At 39.3% G+C, this 24,735-nt stretch overlaps 1 protein-coding gene across 1 annotated transcript in view; it reads right to left on the bottom strand.

Moving 5' to 3' along the window:
* The window catches only part of LOC111565837 (lysine-specific demethylase RSBN1L-like), a 43,473-nt gene extending 19,946 nt beyond the window's left edge, over window positions 1–23,527 (bottom strand). Inside the window, exons 1-4 of the mRNA XM_023266110.3 lie at window positions 22,800–23,527; window positions 14,610–14,762; window positions 7,107–7,684; window positions 6,704–6,862 (exon numbers count right to left, since the gene is read on the bottom strand). Of these exons, the coding sequence (XP_023121878.2) occupies window positions 6,704–6,862; window positions 7,107–7,684; window positions 14,610–14,762; window positions 22,800–23,445 (1,536 nt within the window). The 5' untranslated portion in view covers window positions 23,446–23,527. The remainder of the gene's footprint in view (window positions 1–6,703; window positions 6,863–7,106; window positions 7,685–14,609; window positions 14,763–22,799) is intronic.
* Between the last annotated feature and the right edge of the window lie 1,208 nt (window positions 23,528–24,735).

Genomic DNA, 24,735 nt, shown 5'->3' on the forward strand with positions numbered 1-24,735 from the left:
CGTCTCCGTCAGCCTCTCCATCTCCTCCTCTGTTTCTTCCCCTCATAATACTCCCGTCTCTGGTGGGAAATCTATTAGATCAATCTTCTCTTTCCTGCTCTCCTTTCCGTCTCTGGTTCACCCACTTGTAAATTCTGTTTCCCTTTCTTTCATCAACTCATCCTTAACCCTCTCTAGCCGAGCTCATGCCATGCCATAATTCCCAAAGCTCTTTCTGACCTCTCCCTGATCTCTGTGCATCTGCGTTCATCTTCCTCTCTTTTCCAGCTCTGAGTCTCACTTTTTAAAACATTATGCCCAGTCAGACTGAAGAGTACTAAGTGTATTAGGCTATTATTGTCCCTGCTGCTGACTGGTGCCTCCAGCACAATCGGACACACTTTTCTTTCATAATCTCTCTCTTGGCTCAGCTACAGAGAGAAGCATGTGAACAACACTTAAATTAAAAATAACGCAATAGTGGCTTCAATCTCTTTTGTTATGTGATACATTCTTTTAAGTCTAAGTTAACATCAGACTGATGTGGCGCCAAAGTTTAGGCTTGTTTTGGAAACACTGTGCTGGAGATGGTTGAAGGCCGAGTACAACAGTATTTCCTCTAGGTTAGTTTGTCACCCAGTTTTAAAGCAGGACACCTACAGTGAAGGAGGCGGAGAAACAACTATGTGAGCTGCGATGATGTTTAGCCAAAAATCGTGAGACAGTATAAAGGTAATCAACGGAGACCACCAAAAACACAAGTGGGATTTTCCCAACAAATAAACATAGTCTTGCCTTATTTTTGCCCAACATTGCCATGTGCAATAACATCAAGATTCAAAAGTTTTTCTTTGTCACATGCTCATACAGGGCAGGGAAATGCAAAGTTGCTGTTCCACAAGGCTGTACAATAACAAGGCATGACAAAAAAAAAAAACTCCCTTAAAATAATTGTTAACTGAGTTGCAGTCGTGTGTGTGGATAAATCCATCAGTCATATACGATACAAATCAGCATTCTAGCTAGTATTTTGAATACAGATGTAGATCACTCTTTCTTTTGTTCATTATGGGTTATCTTTAGGTAATTACATCTACTATTCAAATGTTTACCAAACCATATCAAATGATTTACTACAAATATAAATCTAAAATGACTTCTAAAGTCTAAATTTTTTTCTCGCGTCACAGGAAAAAAATCCTAATAAAATGCAAGAATTTTCAGAATATGTGCATTTCCTACATTTTCAAGCTCACTTCTCTTGCCTATTGTAATAAATTTATGAATTTATCAAGTAAATGAGACTGAATTCCTAAAAATGCTCACTGTGCTAGCTGTGCATAGTTGTGAATACTCAGCTACGACAGCAAGCACAGTAACACAATGTGAGTGCAGGTTAACAAAACAATAAAAAGCTGAATCCAGTTCTTTTGTTTTGTAATAATCTTCTGGTGTCGCAACTGAGTGAATTTTAGTTGAAAGACCGAATTACCTCACTGTCCAAGCACATCGTGTATTGACTGTTGGGCTGTGCTTGGCCTGAGAAAATGGAGTGCTGTAATCTTCCATAATCCTTACCAGCACTGAAAATGGCTTCAGACAGGTACTGAATACAAAATACAGCCACACAAGAGAAGCAGGACAACAACTTTCGTGCCTGCAGTCACATCTTGAACATCAAACATACTGTGTCTCACACTACTCGCTATCAATTACTTTATGTAAGTTACTCGTAGAGAGGTGTGAGGGTGATTGTGTCTCATGCTCCAGGAGTCCACATATTAGAATTTAGCACAAACAACAAAAACACGGCAAACAGCTGCAATATTTTGTCTGTCTTTTCTTTTCCCATCTGCGCACACACATAAACACTATAGAAAAAGCAGCAGTCCAGTCATTTATGGCTGGAACACAGAGCCAAACACCAGAGCAGAAACAGAGAGATAAAAGAGAGAGAGAGAGTGACAGATGAACAGAGGGAGGGAGACACAAAAAAGGTGGAGACCTACAGAGAAAGAATGGTAGGAAAAAAATGCGGATGATAAACCATTAATCTGTCAGTGTATATACCTGCGCCTGTGTATATATATTATCAGTATGCATGCACACATCTGTGTGTGTACGCGTAGACTGTATGTCTACTTCCCAAGGTCACTGCTGAGAGCTAGGAGGGAGGAAAAAATTAACAAGACCAGTGGACAATGACGTTAGCCCTGCAAGGAACATTACTCTTAAAGAGACAGCTAGGGACACAGGCTTGCAGGGAAAGTTTAGTCAAAATGTAAACAATAAACACTCTAGATGTTTAATTTGTTCATTATCTGAATGTAATTTATTCAACTTCTCACGCTGAGATCAAGGATGTGTTTGTGGAGGCAAAGCTGACCGAAACAGAAGGAAATACACACAAGATTATGAATATTTCATTAAAAAGGGAGAGGGATAGAAAGCATAAACTGATCTACCCCCCCCCCCCGTAATACCACACATACACACATACTCAAACAGTATTGTCGCTGGTGCTGCATGTACTCACAATGACAAAGACCAGGCAGTATCTCAGTACAAAGCCACTCAGGAGGTTTAAGGCAACAAAAGGCTTTTCATTAGTGAACTATAGACATGGGACAACTCCAAATCTAGCCGTGTTGTTGCACTCAGAGGAGACCATCCAGAGCAGCAACACACACACTTTTCTTGTCTTTCTTGTTTTTCCAGTTTTCCTCAAAAGGTTGTTTAGTACATTTATTGAGGAGTGGGTGAGACTGCAGCTGCTCCTGTACTTGTGGTTTTAAAAGGGAGAGAAGAAAACACCTTTTAGTGTTGGTTTTGACTCTCTAGCCTGAGTTACTGTGAACCTGTCACCTGTCTGACAGCAGTCATCTCTCACAGTCTGCTACTCACTTCTCACTTTTTCATCCTCTTACTTCCTTTTCTGTCACTTGTCTTTTCTTATATCAATGTCTTTTTCTCATCTATTTCAGTTTTGGTCTGATTTAGCCTCATGGCTTTTCTTCACATTTTGTTGTCACCCCTTGCCTCTTTTCAATCTCTCACATTTACATCCTCAATCTTTCCATTTCCTTTCTTAGACACTAAAACTGAGACTAAGATTAAGTAGCAGTGAAGTGAGCGCAAAGCCCAAATGTGCACTGTACACAGCTCCACTGTTGTTGATAATGTTGTCATTTAGTGTAAGAATTAGACATTGGTATAAATGCCAAAAGCTGTTTAATGCTGAGCAGATGGAGGCAGATGCTTCAACCAGATGGTTAAAGTCACAACAATACAACTTGTTCATGCACACAGCAGGCATCCAGTCTTTTTCTTCAAACTATCTCTATTCTTCCCCGAGAGTCCTTTCATCTGTTTCCTCATTTTCTGTACTTTCTATTAGGAATGTCACAATAACGGTTACTTTGGTACCAATTTAATGGCAGAAATCTAGAAATTGTGATCTATTTGTGTTTCTGAGAAAGTAGTTAACCCTTTGATGCACAACATGAGCCAAAAGTCACCCATATTCAAGGGAAATGGGTATCTCTTGACCCATGTTGTGCATCAAAGGGCAAAGTGCTATAGATGCCTTAGGTACTGGAGATACTGGATTATAATCAACAACATGTGGAGAGAAGCAACCAGTAAAAGTGCATCAACAGGTCTGCGGTAACACATGTATGAAGATATTTTATGTTTAAGCTGCATGATGAGCAACAAGTTAAATAACTAGAACACAAACGAAAGGAGGAAACACCTCAAACTTATCTTGGCACAGCAAAAACAAGCATTCTAGTCTGTAAACAGAATTCAAGATGAGTGAGTATTACCTGTCAACATTGTATTAACACATTATTAGAACAGCACGTTAACTTCCTGAGGTGCTTCTGTTATTGTTTGTAACTTGTGACAGCTGGCATCTACTCTACTGATACCTGATACACAATGTTCAAAAGGGTCAACACGATGTTGTTTAGGCTAGTGTAGAGAAAGCTAATAGAGCGAGCTGGGTGCTGCTCATAACAGTGGTAGGCTGCTATCATTGGCATTCATCCATCCATCCATCCATTATCTATACACCGCTTAATCCTCACTAGGGTCGCGGGGGGGCTGGAGCCTATCCCAGCTGACTCGGGCGAAGGCAGGGGACACCCTAGACAGGTCGCCAGTCTGTTGCAGGGCCACATACAAAGACAAACAAGCACTCTCACATTCACACCTACGGGCAATTTAGAATAATCAATTAGCCTCAGCATATTTTTGGACTGTGGGAGGAAGCCGGAGTACCCGGAGAGAACCCACGCATGCACAGGGAGAACATGCAAACTCCATGCAGAAAGATCCCGGGAAAGCCGGGACGCGAACCAGGGACCTTCTTGCTGCAAGGCGAAAGTGCTAACCACTACGATCATTGGCATTCAGTCTGTCAAAACATAATACTGTGTAGAGTTGACTGAATAGTTGCTAACTACTAAATTAATTGCCAACTATTGTGTAAATCAGTGAATCAGTCGGAATACCTTTTTAAAGAACAAAAATTACAGAATATCGGACTTCAGCTGCTTAAATTTTTTTTTTTTAGAAATTGGTGACCTGATACAATATATAAATAGACATTTGAGGATGTCATGTTTGGCTTTAGGAAACACTGATCAACATTTCACACCTTTTTAAAACATGTCACAGACCAAATCAAGAAAATAATTGACAGAGACAATGAAAGTAATTTATAACAGTGTATTTTGAAATATATTTGACTAGTATTGAGAATGGTGGAAATCCAGTGGTATTTTTGCAGACTACCAAATTTCTGTTATAACATCCCTGTTTGCTATGACAAAACCTTCCCTTGACTCTCTACAATAATCTCTTCATTCATCCCTTTTGTATTTTTTTTGCACTTCTCACATGATTTCCTTCAGCTTTTCCTCTTCATTACTTTTCACTGCTTTTAAACGAAAAAAAAACACCTGTTAAAATCCATCAAGCAATGCCAAAGCATTCTTCAGAATGAAAAAAAGAAGAACAGGAAATTCTGCAACAGATGGTCAGGCGGCTCTGATCTCGACATGATAGAGTAGGTCTGGGATTATATGAAGAGACAGAAGCAAGCGAGATAGCCTGAAGCTACAGAAGAACTATGTTAAGTTCTCCAAGATCCTCGGAACAACCTCCCTGACAACTGCCTTGAAAAACTATGTGAAAGTATACTGAGAACAGCTGCCATTTAAAAGGAAAATGGTGGTGACACAAAACATTGACTGTGTTTTGATTTTAGCTATATTTTGTATGAAGAAAATCGAAAAGTAAAAACTATTCATGGAATTACTTTTGAAAGCATAATAACTTCAATTTAAGCAACTAAGCTTTTGTGCACTACTGCATATCAACTGCACTACAAACTCTAGTATTTGTTATACAGCTGAAAATAAAATATAATAATAATAAATACCTTCTTATTTAATCAGTTGTTTGATTGTGGAAAATGTTTATCAGTGGTTCCCAAAGTGGCATCCTCACATCTTTTGTCCACAATCTAAAGATTCTCAGTTTGCTACCATACAGGACCAAAGAAATCAGAAAATATTCTAATAGCTCAAAGCTGGAATCCGAGGATTTCAAGTTTTCTCCCATTTAATGGAATATTTCAATAGTCAGCAATAAATTATACAACTGACAAGTATTCTATTAATCACTGCAACTCTAACTCATTAAAGCAATATTTTTCTTGAACTTTGCTGACATGAACAAAATACTGACCAAGACGAGAAGCCATTCTTAAACTCTGTGTTCACAGTGTATAATAACAGAGAAACCATCAGCAAAATATGTTTCACCCAAATGCTTGTAGAAAGACAATATTTGCACAAAGGTCACACACACACAGACACACAGAGATGCATTGCTGCTAAGCTGAATTTGTAAAAAACAAAACAAAACACACAGCAGCCAAGGAGCTGAAGAATCTCGAGCCAAACTCCATTCACAAACAATGAAGGTTTTCCTTGCAACACACCAGAGCACTTAACACGACACATTTTCCACAGAAACTAAGGTGTCTGTGTGTGTCTGTGTGTGTGTGTGTACACACATCTGTCTATGTGTGTACAACAGAAAATGACAGGCTTTAATTTGCAAGCCTCCGTCTCTTCCTGTGTCAGCATGCCTGTGTGCGAGAAGGTTAGACACCAAAACGTTGCTGTATGGACAGTGCTGTGTGTATCATGTCATCATCTTTTCTCACTGCAAATGCCTTTCATCTTATATCCTTCAATTACACCTACTAAATCAAATGGCTTCATCAAAACTGAATGTTCTGAACAAAGTTTTGGTACTTTCTCTGGCCAGAACAGAGCAAACGCCTATTGCACAAAAGCTTGTCGCAGTTTAAATGTTCTCAAAAGGTCCTGTGTTCATGGACAGTTGTGATACTCAGCCTGATACAAAGGACAGAAAATGGTTTGGAAGCATTTGACACTTGCTATTTTGGACTTCAGACCTTTCTTTTTTTGAGTTTTCATGTCTGATAGCTCACCATCTGCTCTGTGCTCTCTGGCACTACAACTCCAGAAATGAATAAGCAAAGGCGAAATCTGTTCAGATGAGTATTTTTGTCAGCATAATTGCAGAATTGTGTACATCTGTTCCACTAATGTCTCTCCCACATTGTGCATATATTCTCTATGAAATCAATGCTCCCCTTTGTTTGTGATTATTTCTGACTGACCTGAGAGTAGAAATTAGCCATCGTGGTGGTTTCTATGTCCTTCTTTCCTAATATTTCCATTTTGACTGGAGCTGACGGGAACTTGGATGAGAAGTAGTCCAGGAAGTCCGGTAGGTACTTGGCTTCCCCATGGATAATTCCCATGACATAATGAGAGGCCTGCAAAACACAGTCAGGACTGCACTTTAGATATGGCTGATGTTTTTTTTTTTTTTTTAAATATATTTGGGCACTGTAAACAGCTTTATAGGTATAATGTAAACATTGTTACTGTAGACTAATTATGGCATAAAACAAGAGCAGAGGTGAGGCTAGTAATTGAGTTTTCCAGCAGCAGATGCTCAGCTGCAGCTGCACTGAACACAACACTCATGGATCAATCTGATCAGTATCTATGCTGCACCTGGGATGAGTCCTCGCTGAATGCCAAGGTGACAAACTCTTGGGCGAATCTCTGCCTCTGGTCCACCGACAGAGAGGAGAGCTGGGAGGTGTAGGCGTGAGCCACAAGGGCCCCTCCATTAGGCTGGTTCTCTATGTGAATGTAGGGGGCAAACTCCAGGCCCGCCATGCCAGGATAGGTGCACTGAGGGTGGTGTTTGGTTGGAGAAGGGAGAGGCGTCTTGGTGGAGGATGATGCAGAGTTGAGAGAGTTGTGGAGAGATGAGTTAAAGAGGGATTTAGAGGTAAGAGGTGGAGAAGAGGACAGGAGATGAGTTTTGTTGTTAGGATAAACTGGAAGAGGGGACTTAAACGGAGACAGGGAGGAGTTGTTTGTTAATTCAGAAGAGGAGGAAGAAGAGTTGGGGGAAGAAGCGGAACCAGGGAGGAGAAGCAGGCCGGCACAAATGGTTTGGCAGGAGCGGTGGTACATCTTCACTCGCTTGTGCTTTTCCCCCTCTTTGTGTTTCTTCTTCTTTTTCTTTTTCACTTTTTTGATTTGCAGCTCCTCTAAGTTGATCTTGGCTTTCTCTTTTTCATCTGGACAAAGTGACAGAGAGGGAGAGGGGAGTAAAACATTTTATTACAGGAGAAGGCATTCTTAAAACATCAACACAAAGTATAAAAAAATGGAATTTTGAAAAGGCTCCAAGGCAGCTTTGTAAGAATCTCTCAAGGCTGTTTTCTGAAGTGTGATGGATCAACAAACCAAAACATCTCTTCGCCACCTCCAGACAGTGAGAAAAGATTTTTTTCACTGACTCACAGTAAATGAGATCCTCTTACAATGACGACAGCTCAGAAAAATAAAATAAGGTGAACAAAATGAGGAAAACTGGAAATAAGGTGCAGATTTGCTCTCCAGTATGATAAAACATGTTAAAGAAAAGCAACAATGACGAGAATACAAACTTCCTCCTTGGTTTATGTTTAGTTGTAATAATCATATTAACCAGATACCTGCTAAATTCTCTTTTTAACAACAACAAAACTGAAAATAATGAGCACTAACTATTTTAAGCAAGTGCAAACAGATGACTCATAGCTTTTCCCAGATGGTGTGCATCTCCTGCGGTGTATCCAAAATATAAATTGAAGAGCTCTGAAATTAAATCCCTCGAGAAAAGCAGATATGACTAAGCCAGGAAACGTGCTTTCCAGTAGCATATCTGAAAAGAGATAATGCTGTACACGGACGTCCATCTCTTTAACGCCTCAGGAAGGACAAAGTGGAACATGCAAAATTATGCTACTGTATGTATTTGTCTGCGAGTGTGTGCGTGTCAGGGCATGGCAATTTGCAAACACGTCAGCTTCATTGTTGCCCAGTTGTTGTGTAAACAAGCAGACATGTAGACATTTACTGTATATTGGTGGGCACACGTGAGTCACACTGATAGAGGTGTTGCTGCCTCAGCATAATTCAAACATCACCTCACAGAAAAACATGGCTCTGGTCTAACTTGTACTCCACACACGTTCAATGCCAGATAAGGCAGGAACGAGACAGAATGAAAAACAGCAGAGAGAGAGAGACTATTGAAGAGAGCAACAGACAGAGAAACAGAGAGGAGGTATTTGCAGTACAATACCCAGGCTACTAATCCAAAAGCTCTTTAACCCATAAATCACCCCTCCCCCTATTTTCCCGGCATCAAATGCACACATACGTTTATTCCCAAACGTCAACCTTCATCAACCATCAGAACAGCTTGATACATTGGCGACACTGATCAATTAGTTGGAGTTGGTGATAAGATTTGGAATTACCTGACTATAAGTATTTAATTCCGCTGTATCATGCTAATGAACTGCAAATGGAAACATTAAGATTACATTAAGATGTGTCAAACAAATTCCCCTTTTTTTTGTATTACAATAATAACAATATTCTGCATACCTACAAGCAAAGTCCCAATCAAGGTTTTTTGTACCTCTGATCAGTCATTTAATACTTAGTGTCTTTTAGTATCAGTTATAGGTTAATGTGGCATATAGTCCTGATGTACGGACCAAAGAGAGCTAGCGAGGAATGCCCAGTTCTTGGGATTGACAGCATCAATGAAATTTTTGGATTCCCAGTTTTAAAACTTGTCAGGATTACAAAACTCCAGAGGGGTGAACTACAAAGCAAGTTTGACATAGCTAGGCTTTCTTTGAGTTGGCTGGTTCGACATACCTAAAGCTCTATAGATGATGGCTATCACGCTGGTGGTTATCAGCTTTCTGTTCATGTTTTCTTCATCAGGCTCTCTGGTGCACCCTTCAATAAAGGGGGGCATTTGATTCATCATTTGACTTTTCTTCCACACAAAATGGGCCGATCGCATGCTGCCTCATTCAGTTAAGAAGAATGGGGATTTTATAATAGTGAGCTAAGAAGAATGAAACATTTTATTGCAGCAAAAAGCATTGTTGTTGCAAATGGTGGTGGAAAATTGCTAATTGTCAAGTTAATTTATTTTATCACTCAGTACAGTCTTAATGCATCTGCTTGGATCCATCATGACGGCTGCACATTAGAGCTCTTCAAAATTAAACTTCATTCATTTAAACATGATCCTCAAGAAGCCCATTTAGGTCCGACACTCTCCCACAATGAAGGATACGTGGAAATCACTTTAGGTTTTGATCAAACAGAAGTGAAATTAATGACACTGATTGAATATGCTCTGGGGTAAATACTAATAGACCAGTCAATCTCATAATGTGTGTTCTATTATCTGCAGTACTAGCAGAGTAAAACTGACTTGGTAGCAATCAGGACAAAGCATAAAAACATATTTATGCATCTCTGAATCAACCACAGGATGCTTGTAGGTTCCTGTGGCAAAGCAACACGTTCAATTTGCCTGTCGTAACTGCTCAGCTTCATTCAGTGGGTTTACTAAGTCACAGCTAAACAGGTTTGCAGATATAACATAGTCCCTCAGGAAAAGAATTGATGAAAGGCTGGTGCTTACAGCCAGTTTACACCTCTGAACATAACCTCTTCTAGAACAGGTTAGTGCTGCAGCACAAGTTACCATGGTGATGTAGCAAGTTAAAAGAGGGCCACCTTACTAACACCGAAAACTTTGGCTTCAGGCTCAACATACCTCGCTAATCTATTAATCCCACTTCATAGTACATGCCTCAGGTTGAGCAACTGTAAACAACAACAACCTCCAAAGGCATCCTGCACGCTCACTGAAAATGGCAGGTTTTGCTGAAGACTAAAACCGTGCAAATCAGCTGGCCTGCTTGGTTCTTCCAGTGGCCACTTTAATGACAGTGCTCATCTCCCTGTGTCCAAATGTTTCACCAAAACAATCCCCCATCACTATTCTGCAGGGGGACCATTGCTGCGATCTGGGATTAGCACCCCCAAGATGGTTATGATCAGTTGACAGGAATACAAACAAGCCAGAGGGTTTTTCCTCCCTATAGCATGATAAGAAAAAGAAGGTGAAGCCAGACTATTTTCCAGCACTGCCGCAGCACTGTGGATCTGTCTGTGTGAGACTAGAGCTACATGTTGTATAGCAGTGCAAACAACACAAGTTCTAGGCTTACAGAATTTATTTTGTGATGTTTGCAGTAGGAAACCAAGCAATAGATATGCGTCAATCAATTACTTTTACACCTTTATTTTACCAAGTAAGACATTAAAAACAATTTCTTATTTCCACTGGCAGTCTGGTAATGACAAGCATTTTAAAACTAGATTACATATGGGCATTTTCTTGGCAAGTGGCCGTTTTACAAGCAGGATAAATAACCTCAGAGTCTGTACATTCCATGATTGTAATAGATGGTATCGGGGCAAAGATTTGCTCAATGCAAAGCGGAGCTGCCCTCGCCTTTGTGTCAAGTGGTACTGAGCCTCCTGTGTAATTTATCACAGTCATGGAACATATAACTTGTTGGGTATAATCCCTCAGACTTTTATGGTGTGTATGTGCACTCTGTCAGACAAGTTAAGCTGAAACTCAAACATACTGGCGAGTGTTTGCCCCAGTATGTGAGACCTCTGTCCTAAATTTAAAGTGGTCTGAATCTGTTGTTAAAATAAGATAAAATTCAATTTTATACTCATTGCACAGAGTACAACAAAATGCAGTAATTACATACTGTAGCTTGTTAGGAAGCTGGGGTCAGAGCGGGGCCACAGTACAGCGTCCCTTAAGTAAATAGGGTTAAATGAATAGGCCAAAGCCTTAACTGCTGAGCCACCACTACCTCTGCTAAGCCACTATACTACCTAATTGTACATTTCCAGAAAGGTTCTTTTGCCAGATTTAAAATAAAACACCTCATTGCAGCTCTCCAAAAGAACAATCACTGAATTTATGAGTCTTAGCTGTTCTTTCATCTTAGGACAGAATCCAACTGACTACCTAATTGCCATCATTACACAGTTCATCCTTTAGAAAGCCCCAAAAAGTTTCATTTTCAGCTGTAAAATTTCCCACTACATAAATGTGTTTACTTATGCTGTGAATTTAACAAAAATGGTGCAAAATATTGTTATCAGAATTTGTTTTGCTATCAGGCCTATAAAATCCAGTGTCAGTCAGGCTCTGTGGTGTTTATCATTGCAGAATGCCATATTATATCACAGTAAAAATATGTTTTCCTGCCAGAATCAACAACAAATATTCACATTTGACTGAATTTTAATCTAATTAGTGTTTGATTAGTGTTTGTAATTATAGTGAAGGATCCCTGACAGTAAATTCCCACCTGTTCACTCTCTGACAATAGCTCTAAATCACATTTCAAAAGAATACCTAATATTCTATGCCCCCATTTACAAGACATTATCTAAATGTGGACAGCCTAGAACGTCTCCGCTCTACTTGTACACACACACAAACACATTTGTAAAGAGTGGACCACTTGTCTGGACGGTCATGATCAGTTTAAGGTCAGATAAATTCCCTAGTGAAAGGCGCACACCCACACTCGTGCAAACAAACAGTCTCAGTGGTAGTAAAGCAGCCTTAGTGTCAGAATGGTCGTTTGCGGTTTATTGATTTCCTATACATGTTTCCACTGGCTGCTGCTCTCTCTGTCGTCCTTTTCAATTGTAAACTTAACACTCTCTCACTGATTAAATTTCTAACTTTGCCTCCCCGTGTCTGTCACTCCCAACATTTACAACTAATACTCTCTGATTAAATGCCGCACTCACCATTACTGAAAACTATCTGTCTGGTGGGAAGACTCCCTCCTCATTTCTCTTAGCAAACAATCTCACCATCAAATTCAGTGTGCCTCTATTATCGTAAACACACATGATTAAATACCAAACTCTCTCACAGGATGACTGCAGGATTAACACACACTGACACATTCTCTCAGTCTCTTTTAAGTCCTGTCTTTTTCTAACTCTACACTCATAATGAGAAGATGAACCAAGACTGCTAGGGCACATGTCTGTTTTAAAGAAAGTAAGAAGATTGAAACAGTGCACCAAATGACCCATCTGTCATTTTCATCTGCAGCTACTGGTCATGGTGTGTGGCTAAAGTGCTATTAAGTCCTTGAAATGTCACAGTGCAGTCATGACATACCAACATGAAACAGTCGCAGTCTGGCTGAAGCTTTTGAACAAAACTTATCAATAAAAGTAAATCTGGCATCCGTGTATTTGTGTATTTGTGTGTGTGTGTGTGTGTGTGTGTGTGTGTGTGTGTGTGTGTGTGTGTGTGTCAGTCTGAAAAAGTCTTAAAAAGAAAACAGCCGCTGTTGACAAATGGCTGAGCTCAGATTACCCACGCAGAGGTAGGCGGAGATTACAGTCACAAAGCTCTGCAAATAATTCACTACTGTCTAAAGGTTAACAATAAAAGTCCCTGCTGCATTCATAAAATGTGCACACAGTAGAACGGGACGGATACAGCAGCATGCTGACTGGCTTTTCATGAATCTACCTGCACTTGTGTAGACTGAATGTTGGCAGTCGTGCAGACAGCAGTTACAGTACATATGTTTTATATGCTAATTTTTACTGGACTCAGCGATCACGTTAGCCAAGTGTATTTAAGGATGAAACTAATAGCTGTTTTCACCATGTGTTTGTATGTATGTGTATATATTTTTGATTTTTATGTATTATTTGCAAGCATTTTTTGAGGGAAAAAAAATATCTTTAAATCACACATTTTAGATTTTTTTTCTTGATGAATAATTTAACCCTCTGACACCCCAAAACCTTACTGAAGCTTAGAAAGGCAAGTTATTTTTTAAAAAAACAAACCAAAATTGGAGCATTTATCATAGCAATAAACTGTAAAACGGGACGAACTTTTTAACTAATCATGTGTAATCTTCAGTTTAGTTGGGGAAAAACAACTAAATCTAAGTGACAGTAGCTGATAGGTCAATCTAACTTTTTTGCACTTGCACTTAATGTAAAAAAGCCAAAGCTCAACCACACATTTTGTAAGAACCACGTTAAAACTCTTTGCTGTCCTAAACAGAGACCAACAGCAGAAAGAAAGAAAGAAAGAAAGAAGACAAAGACACAAAAGGGCAAGAGAAACACAGAGAAGCAGACAGATAGCAAGACTGGAAAAACAGGGAAAGAGAAAGGTTGGCACTAGAAACATGGGTAGCCTACGCTGTTTTGTCAGCTTCTACTATTACAATCATTGCTACCAGATTCAAAATCAGCTCACACAGAGTCAGAAGGTTAGACTAAATAAACCATAAGCACCATTTCTTCCATGTGAGGAGCAGCACAGTGTAAAGGTCACCCTAATACCTGGCATCAAGTTCTCAAAGAAAAAAATACAGTAGTTACAGCCACTGAAACACTAATGACGTTTCACACCACCACATAGATACCATGCTATATTGGGCTTTTTATGGCTACTGCAGTGTTGTGTTTTGTGTACGCTGTGTACAGTGCCTTACAAACATAATGATGATTTACTGTACAGCACCCTGTAGAAGTGGGTCATGTTTGGTTACCTTAGCAGCAGCTTTCTAGTGTGCCTCCACTGAGATAAAATACATGCCGAGGTGCAATAGGGTGCACTTATATACGCAAAAACACAATTTAGGAATAAGTGCAGCTCAGTGTGGAATGTGTGATGTGCTTCTAACATGAGTTTCCTCCAGTTTTTGATGTGTACTACAGCTAGTTTGTGAGCAACACACTACAGAACATTTACATTTGTAGCATTATCTGCAGACCATTTTATATTTTCTAATTTTAATAAACCAAATGATTAACTGATGTACCAAGAAAATATCCAACTAAATGAACAGATTAGTTATTATTTGCAGCAGTCTACTAATCCCCTTTTAATTATGATAGTGCTTTGTATATACTAATGTCCTTAAATGTTTCTAACTCATGCTGAGCTGCTTTAATGTGCTACTTTCACCAATGACCAGTTTAACCAACAGTGGAAATATTGTTTTCACCCCTACTAAAATCACTCAGTATGCATGTTGGAGTGTTTTCACAAACCTTTAATCGGCTGCTTGACTTCTCCGTTCTCCCTGTTGATCTCATTCATCACTTTGTGCTTCTTCTTCTCCTTTTCTCGCTCTCGTTCTTTGACCTTCTTCTTCTCCCTCTCCTCTCTCTCCCTCTCCTTTGCCTTGTCCTTGGTGGAGTGTTCTGTGAAAGCAGAGAGGATGCTTTCAGGTCTCGCTGGTAGAAACACATTGACACGAGAGCTCAGATCAACACACTCACAAACACACATGTATGATTTTGAGCACACTTCATTCACTTCGATTGGGTTCTTTAACCTTGTAACTCCACTCTTGCCGGGTACTTCACCTCACCTACCCCCTTCTTGTTGATTTTCACAAAACGGTTGGTTTTTTTTCATCTGCTGCAGAAAATGTCATCTCTCCAACAAGCTTCTACTCTTATATTGTATAGCAATGACCTTTAATTTCCTTTAAGGCTGCACCAGTTACTCTGCAACTTCACCCATAACCTTAAAGCTACATTTCATTAAGACGCGTCACGTTTTCCCCCTAAACTTACCACTCTCTCATGTTCTGCCTTTATAATAGGCAAAACGCTCTGGTCTTTAAACTCTTAAAATCCTCCCTTGCTTGCTTTTCAGCTCTTTTATTTCCTCTTCTAGCACTTCTCTGTCTGACAGAAACATTTGAGTGTTCGGAGAGTATTACAGATTGAGGAATTGGAGCATACTCTAATGCAACACTCACTGCAAATCGCTGTGGATGAGTGTCAGTTTAAAATATAAATATCACACCATCACACACATCTTCAGTTGCTGGAGTGTTTCCTGAAAGTCAAGGCATGTCCAAGTGTGTGTACGCTGACACATACATCAAAACCTCTTGCCTCCAGCCGAGCTAAGAAACCCTCACCTTTCTTTAAATAACTTTCGTTTTATCAAATCTTTTATTAGTCGCCACCTTTGATTCTTTATTTCCTTTCATTTTCGCACAAAGATAAAAATCCTTTATTTTTTCTTCCATAGTAGCTATTTTGTAGTTTCTTTCTCTCTTTTCCTTTCCAAAGAACTTTCATCTTTGAACTCGGTCAGATCCGTCTTTAAAAAGGAAGCTATTCGCTCTCCTGTGGACGTGGGGAGTGGGAAAGTGAGCACAGTGTGACTGGACTCACTGTTTGCAGGATCAAAGAAGAAAATGCTTTGAAAGTAAAAAAGGCTTAAAGGAGCTGAAGGAGAATTAGAGGTACATTGATACACTTCTGCAACGATAATATTTAAATAAATACCTCTGTATTTTGAATTTTAGTGCATATTTCTACTCTGTTACTTTACATGCATGTACTCGTGTTCCTCATACCTGGCTGTTAATAGGAGGAATGCCAAGAGTGTTAACAAACCATTTTAAAAACTATGCAAAGTAAATGCTACAAAATTACTAGACACGCATGCTGCCTGATAGAAAAGAACTCAGCACATCTCAAAACATCAATTTACCTCCACAGGAAGCAGTCTACAAAGGAGGGTTTACTCAGATCTACTGCCAGATTTAGAAAAACATGTCAGGCCAAGCCAGAGCGGTAACGTTCATAAATCTTAAATTTAGAGGCGTTGGACGATAAATTAGCCCAGGTGGCTGACCTGGCCCTAAACGCTGGAGCACATGCTGACTTAGCACAGCTTCAGAGGAGGGTGTTCCCCTTAAAATAAAGAGAAATTTTCTTTTGTTCATCTTGAGAACCACAAGGATAAAAACTGGGTTATGCAATGACTGCAGTCTGAGAGGCTATTCCGAGACTTGTAGGGGCGGGTCACAAGTTCAAACTGTTGAGTCATTAAAATGTAAAGTAAAGTTGATACTGTCAGGTCAGAAGTGCAGAAAACTAGAAGCTTTAAAGAAACAGAAATGAATGGGATCCATTTTTTCCTACACTTTGTTTTCTGACTATCTTGCGGCAGCCAGTTTTGAAGGGGAACACAGCAGGTGGTTTTCACAGTTTGGATGATCAAAGGAGAGATAACTCTTTGAAAGACAGGGGGCTAGAGGTAGGCAGTTTGTAAACTTCATCTGCACAACTACTGACTGGTATCTAACTTTTTAGAGCTGAAAAAAATTTCAGAAAATCAATGGGGTATCCACATTTGATGTTTTTTTTTTTTATGTAAATTTCAAACTGAAATCCAAGTTTCTCCAATTAATTGCCCTTGAAATTAACTTTATTATATGTTTGAACTTGTAACCTGGGGCAGCGCTGCAGTGTTAAACACTGCTGCTCTGCCAGGTTTGTTAGGAATATAAGATGAGCGGCTTGTCCAAGGTGTTCCCTGTCTCTCGCCAAAAGCATACTGGGATATGCTCCAGCGCCCAGTGGCCCTCAACCAGATAATCTCGACAATAAAATGTATGACAGGATCGCAGTAAAGTTAGAAACTTCACTGTTAATCATGCAAAGGTTTCAAAGCCTTTCACATGACTTACATAACAGCTACTAAATTCATTTCTTATTTCTCAGTATCTGAATAGTCACCGACTATTTCTTTCAATCTCTTCTATCTTTCCACGGAATTCTCTTATGTAGATAATTATGCAAATTTTGTGTTTGCGGGTTTGTGTCTGAAGGCTTCACAGATGAGACGTAGGGAGCCCACCACTGTAAACATCACAGTTTGAGAAGCAATTTCATGTGAAAGAATGCTGGACACTAACAAGCGCATAATTCTAGCAGTAAACTGACACACTGTGCCAACCTGTGGACTACTGGGATGAATGGAAAGTAAAAGGCATCCAGGGCCTTGTACATGTTTAAGGGGATATAAGCTGAAACAGATCAATGTGAAACACCCTGTAATGGAAATTCTGCTTCTACTATCAGTCTGCATTTTACATCTCAGCATATATATGTTCAATTGAGGCTGACAGGAACAGAAAGACACACACCATCTGTGAAGCTAGCCGTATAATCTAGGGACAACCAAAAAGCCAAAAAATATTTTCACATCGATTTGGATCCATGCAGTTGGACGCACAGTAGGGCTTCAGGTACTCCCACATTTCAGGAAAATCCTGCTACTCCAGATGGTCAGTCCACCCCTGCTGGTGTGGCAAATCCGAGCTTCGCCAAATGATTTAGCAGGATGATTCATACAATCTTTGTCATCTTACTGCACAATACTACACAAGCAGACTTAAGTATCTTGTAATTTTTTGTGAGAGAACAAATAATTAAGGTAAGTTAATTGGGTGCTGATGGCATTGAGGCTTCACTTTCTTCTTAATGTAATCGACCACAGATGTGCAGTCTCATGGTACATTTACATCGACACAAATAAATCAATTATGTGGTTCATGAAAGCTCTCTTACTTTTAACACATCATAGCAACACACATAACTTTTGAATGCTGCAACCACGAACACAACAACAAACAAATACCACTTGTGATACTATCCTCTCTTAAAACATGTAGCATTAGTGTTAATCTGTGACTTTGGTGACACATAATAGATCAAAACATCTTGAGCGATAAGAACAAGGAGTTTATATTACAAGAGGTATTTAAACGTCTGTGAGTATTTCTGCTATGTTTGTTCAGATTTCAGTTCAATTTAAATGTAAGTGAGATAATCCATTTAATGTATGTATTTGGAGCCCTGCACTTGGATATAATTACAATATCAGACTGCATGTAAACAACCTGGGTGTCAACAACAGGTCACACAGCTGAATTAATAACTACACCCTAAACACAAGCTTAATCTGCTTTATATTTAATCATATTTTTGAAAAACATTTCCCTGACTTTTTGAATTTTTCCTTGTTTTGGTGCACTTGTTTGTTGCACTGACTCCCATCTCCTATTTCAGTACCAAATGTAACGGGCGGTCACTGCTCCCTGGCTCTTGCCTTCAGCCTCGCTCCAACAGCAACCCCGCCACTAATAATATTACTGTGATGATGTGATACTCTTTGGATCCCTGTAGGAAAATTCTTTCCCTGCAGGAAGGTCAGAGCACAATTCGGCTTAAGAGCAGCCCTCCCGAAGCTGACAGAGATTCAGTCCCTGGCTCAAGGACATTTTCCAGCACTGGATCTCAAACTTGTGTCCTTCTATAGAACAGCAGTCTGTCAATTTGTCAGTTTTAATCCTTGAAACATTTTGTTCAGGATTAATGTGCTTTTTTTTGTACTCCACACTCATGTACTTCCCTTTCTTCACATTCGAAGCTACTCAATATAATTACAGTCTCCTACTGCTGGCCATTGAGTAGCACACTAAAGCAATTAGAGGTCCAGTGCTACACTCAAGAGTGCCTCAGTGAAACTATTGCAGCAGTGGCATTAGTTATCATTAGTTATGGCTGCATCTACATTTTGCCAGTCAGGTCCCGTGATGAAAATGCTGCAACCTGAATAATAGCACAGCAGAAGTGTTGTAAAAATATTCATAAGAACCGTACATACAGCATATAACACTTTAAAGTTTACTAAAATCAAAAACTGCACTAATTAACTGTTAGTGTAATGACTGTCATGAGAAAATGTATCAATTACCAAGCTAAAAAAATTAATTCAACATATTTTTAACACAGACAACATGTCATTTTTATTTAATGAGTACCACCAGCATTTATCTGTTCTTGAATAAAGCACTGCCTGGCACCCATCTACTTGAACAAAATAAAAGTGACTAACAACACAGCCTGTTTAAAAGACTGTGTTTCCTGATAGTGTTTTAGGGCTACAGGCCAAAAATACGTCTACTTCTGGTATCCTAATTGACAGCGGTGGCTGTTCAGACTATGCCATGACCTCTTAAACTACCCAACTGGAAAAGAGTGACATATGCATTCACATATACTCTGCATGTGCACACTTGGTCCTTTCACTGATGTCTAAACAGTAACACACAAAAAACATGAACACACTGGTAAGCACAAACGTACGCAATATTTTGAGATACTGCTTTGATGTAGGGCTCCAACTAGCGACTATATCAACTGTTGATTAATCTGTTGACTGTATTCTCAATTAATCATTAAGTTGTTTGGCCAATAAAACCTAAAAAAATAGTGATGTTTCCCAGGGCCCAAAATGATGTTCTCATATGCTTTGCTTTGTTTACAATCTTAAGGAATTCAGTTTACTGTCATAGAGGAGGAAAGAAATCAGGAAATACTGATATTTAGGAGGCTGAAATCAGACAATTTCAACAATACTTTGATGTGAAGACGATAAAGTGCAGAGAAAAAAAATACGGCATATAAATTAAACACACTTGGTCCACTAGCGAGGCAATTATGATGGATAAATTAGTGACCTCATGGTTGCGATCAATTAAGTCAATAAAACATAGTGTAATTACAATACAGTAATACGAATATTTTTGGTGGTAAACTAAATTAACCTTGAGGTGGTTGCATCTTCTACAAGTATTTTGTGCTTGTGCACCCGTTGCTGCTAATATACTCTAATTGGTTAAGATAATGAGAAGCAGGACTTCAAGCAAAAGCAGTCAGTATGGAAAAAAAGAGTAATGATTATGATCCACATCATTGGCTAAGAATATTTCATTAATATCTCACTATTTAATGCAATAATGAAGTGAATGTTTTCATTATCAATATATGTCAGTAAATTGGGAAAATGCACACTGTCAAAACAACTATCCCAAACCAAAAGACATTTAATTCATACTGACATTGTAAATCCTCAAATTTCAGTAGCTGGAACCAGCTTATCAGTGTATGTTTGTCATATTTGCATGATCAGTGATAATTCACTTATCACACTAAGTATTTAATGAATTAATAATTAGAGCACTGGCCCTAATTCCATTATAAGCTGTGTTTCATGTGCAATTTAAATAGGTTTATCAATGTGAAAGATGCAAAATGCACAAAGCACTTGTTTGTTTTTGTGATGTTTGCATGTAAAACAGATTTGTATCTGTAATGTGTGTTTCGTAGGCTTATGAAAAATCTTATGTAAAGCTGCATGAGTCACATAAAGAACTGTGAGTTATCAATGACAAATCAGCATTCTCCCCACCAATAATAAATTTTTATCACCTTGACATTTTATTGCTAATCACTAATGTAAGTGCACTTAACAGCAAACTCATAATAATGTTAATAAAATCAGTTACTTCAATAAAGTGTTTATTGAGCACTAGCTCTAATTGCACAAGTTGTGTTTGATGTTTGATGATGTTTGAGTTTGATGCGCAATGTAAATACAGTAATCTTTGATTGATAATGAATGTGAAAGATGCAAAACACAAAAGTACTTGTTTGTTTTTGTCATGTTTGTGTGCACATTTTGTCAGATCTACTATGGGTAACCTCTGCATTGTTGTCTTACAAAAGTGAGACAAAAATGTTATATAAGACTTCATGAACAACAGGGTAGATAGGTAAAGGAGAACTGTTAACGTTGAGAAATCATTATTACCAGTATCAAATCAAAATTACATTGAAGCTTCATTGCTAATCACTTATGTAAACACACTTTAAACAGCAAACTGATATGAGAGCACTGTCTGTTAATAAACTAATGATTTCGAAAAAGTATTTATTGAGCACTGTGCCTATTTGCATTAAAAGCTGTGTTTGATGTGCAATTGAAATATGATGCATTTGTTTGTTTCTTGTGATGTTTGTGTGTACAACAGAATGTCAGATCTACTCGTACATGTAGAGAAAATGACATAACTATCTTATGCAAGACAGAATAAACCATAGAGTACACTGCCATTCAAAAGTTTGGGGTCACCCACACATACTTTGTTTTCCATGAAAATTCACACTTTTGTTCATGTGCTAACATAATTGCACAAGGGTTTTCTAATCATCAATCAGCCTTTCAACACCATTAGCTAACACAATGTAGTATTAGAAGACAGGAGTGATGGTTGCTGGAAATGTTCCTCTGTACCCCTATGTAGATATTCCATTAAAAATCAGCTGTTTCCAGCTAGAATAGTCATTTACCATGTTAACAATCAACAATGTTGTCTTCATTGAAAAAAATGCTTTCTTTCAAAAATAAGGACATTTCTAAGTGACCCCAAACTTTTGAACAGTAGTGTACATAGGTAAAAGAGAACTTGGAGTTACAATGAGAAATTAACCCTCTCTCAACCAATAATAAACCCAAATTATACTGCACTAAAAGCACTAATGTAAACACATTTTTAACAGCAAACACTGTTGGTAATAAAGTATCAATTGTTCACGAGCCCTAACTGCACCAACAAGTCGAGTTTGGTGAGCAATTTAAATATTATGCATTTGTATGTTTCAGTGATGACAGGATGTCAGATCTACTTGTACCTTTAATCTTTGTTGTGTCGGCCTGTAAAAATGAGTCAGAAATCATACTTTAAACCACACGAGAACAGCGACTGGGATCTGTATTTTCTTAACCACTGTGATCTAAATGAACGTTTATGTGGCTGAGTGAATACAGCATCATCAACAAGCCGCGGAGCTCCGTCTCCCATACAGCCTGGGGTTACAGAGGGGGGCGTGGTGCTCGACCAAAACAACACTTACCCTATAATGGCGGGCGGCTGTCATGTTGTTATGACAGCAGCGTGTAGTTTTAATCGCTAAAAAATAAAGAAAATAATTACACATAGAGGGACCGCACAAAATTATATATAAATCACCTGAATTATTTACGCTGCTTTCACAGAGTGCGCCTTGGTTTTGTAAAATATCTTGCGTTGTTGTTGTGTGAATTAAACAGATTTTTACATTCAGGCGATGCGACGTAACGACGTAACAATTCCGCCGCAGCACGAGAGCAGCTGGTTACGATCTAACTGCCAGGTCGCGCGACTGCTGCCCCGCTCTTGTGGAGCTCGAGGGTTCACGAGCGGGTGAAACAGGCGACGGACGCTGGCAGCCATGTCCCCCTCGAGAAACATCCACCGAACGGGGGTCCAAACTCGATGTAAACTGCTCCCCCGGTGGAGTAATAACCACTAAAACAACGCTAGAGTGTTTTACCGGAGATAAGTCACGGTTAAGAAGCGAATTTAGAACAGTAGCTCGTCCGAAAAAGGGAGAAATTAGACGGCGCATGTTCGTGTCCCAAGCGGCTGAATCTACCACGAGCCAAGTAGCTATAAAAGGGCAGAAGTCTTGTTTAGCTTTAATAAACACAACTCAAAGTTTAAACTAACATTTAAAGACAAATAAAACACCACAACGGCCTACCTTTGGGTGGCAACATGACCTCTCCATTTTCTCTCTTCACCGCAGAAACGTTGTTTAACCTACTGATATCGTTGTTGTTGCTGCTAGCGTTACTCCCGGGTCCGGAGGTCAACAATAGTTTATGTTTCTTTTTCTCCTCCCCGCCTCCTTTCCCTTTCTCCCTCTCCTTCTCTCGCTGTTTGTCTTTGCTCGGTTTCTTGGGTTTGGAGGAAGAAGGCGCTTTGTGGAGGAAGAAATCGCTCTGTTTGAAGACTTTATGCGGCTGGGATCCACCGGTAGCAGGCACCGGGGGGTTGGTGCTGCTGCCGCCGCTGCTGCTCGTCTTAACCGGGCTAAAGCTCCACAAACCCGCGTTGCTGCTGCCATAACTCTGCTGCTTCGTGGGCTGCTGCTGCTGCTGGAGTTTCTCTTTGCCGCTACCGTTGCCTCCCACTCCTCCTTCCCTGCTGAGTTTCTTGGGTTTAACGCTCGTTTCCTCGACTCGGACCTTCTTGGGCGGCGGCGGCTGGTTGAAATCCCGGGAAGCCTGGGAGCGGTTGTCCGGCGCTGCCTTCGCCTCGGTCGGCTTGCCGTGCGCGCTTTTCACGGAGGTTGGAGCAGCAGCAGTAGCTCCGGGGAGGTGGACAGAGCCCTGCGAGTCAGCCATCTTGAGGCTTCTCTCTCTATTTACCCTCTTCCCCACAACGGCCGCCGCTGCTGCTGTTTTTTTTTTCCTGAGCGCGACGTGCAGGCTGTGGAGAGGCGGAGCCGACCGGTGACTGACAGGCAGGCAGCGAGAAGGCGGGACTAAGGCTTGACTGACAGGTAACGAGGAGAACTAGGGGCGGGGCTTAGGACATGTGTCGTAATAACGGGGGTGCTACTAGTGACGATTTTTTTCTATCGATTAATAGAGCCATCAGCTATTTTGCCGATTAATCGATTAATCTAAATGGCTAATTTTCTTTCCATATAAAGCAAAATGACCATTTAACTCAAAATTGTTAGTAAAAATGCACAAACAGCACCAAGTTTATAAGCTTCTGCAATTTCAAATTATTATTTTTTACTTTTATTTTTTTATCGAATAATCCATTGACTGTTTTATCAATTATTCTAAATGGTTAGCTTTCCCCCACTAAAAGAAAAATGAACATTTATTTCAAACTTGCATTATTTTGTGAGCAGCACATCACTACACTTGCACAATCACGTTTGTACCAGCCTAGAAATATTTTTAAAATACGGTATATTTTAACTTTTAAAGGTACAGACCATTTGACATGGATTGTTTTCACACTTTATAGCTACTTGAACATAAAACAAATCTATCAATTGACTCCAGATGGTTCCGAACTCAGCTGGCACGAACAATTGTTAATCAATCCACTATTTTACTGATTAATTGATTAATCTACAAAGCTAATTTTCCTCTACAAAAAAAAGTTGAATTTGAATTTTCTGAAAATATATAGCCAAATTCACTGCATTGCGGTCGTCTTTAACTTCAGTGTATGGTGAGTTAGTGTGTTAAAAATAAAAATGAGTTTGAAAAAGCTACTTTATTACAATTAATAATTAGAAGAAGCTGATTCATAAATGTGTTTTTAGTGGTGTGTGTGTGTGGTTACTAGAACTGATATTAGGTCGGTTTACCTGTAGCAAGTTTATTTTTTGTGTGTTTTTTTTTTAACTTGTCATTTATGTCAGTATTGTGTTCCTACTGTGTTGTCACTGTGATTATTATGGTTTATCATCATGTTGCTGTTGGCTATTAGTAGGTTGTTTTGTTTCAGTGATTTTGATACAAAAGGCACATGGGAAAAGTAGCTGTTTTTATACTTTTTTTTTGGACTATAAAAGCATAAAAATCTGCATCCATGAGGGGTTTTTTGATTAATTGCATTTTACTTAGTGCTCACTCACACTTTCTCTGATTTAATTGCGATTTGGATTT

This window comes from Amphiprion ocellaris, chromosome 21 (genome assembly GCF_022539595.1).
Source record: "Amphiprion ocellaris isolate individual 3 ecotype Okinawa chromosome 21, ASM2253959v1, whole genome shotgun sequence".
Lineage (NCBI taxonomy): Eukaryota > Metazoa > Chordata > Actinopteri > Pomacentridae > Amphiprion > Amphiprion ocellaris.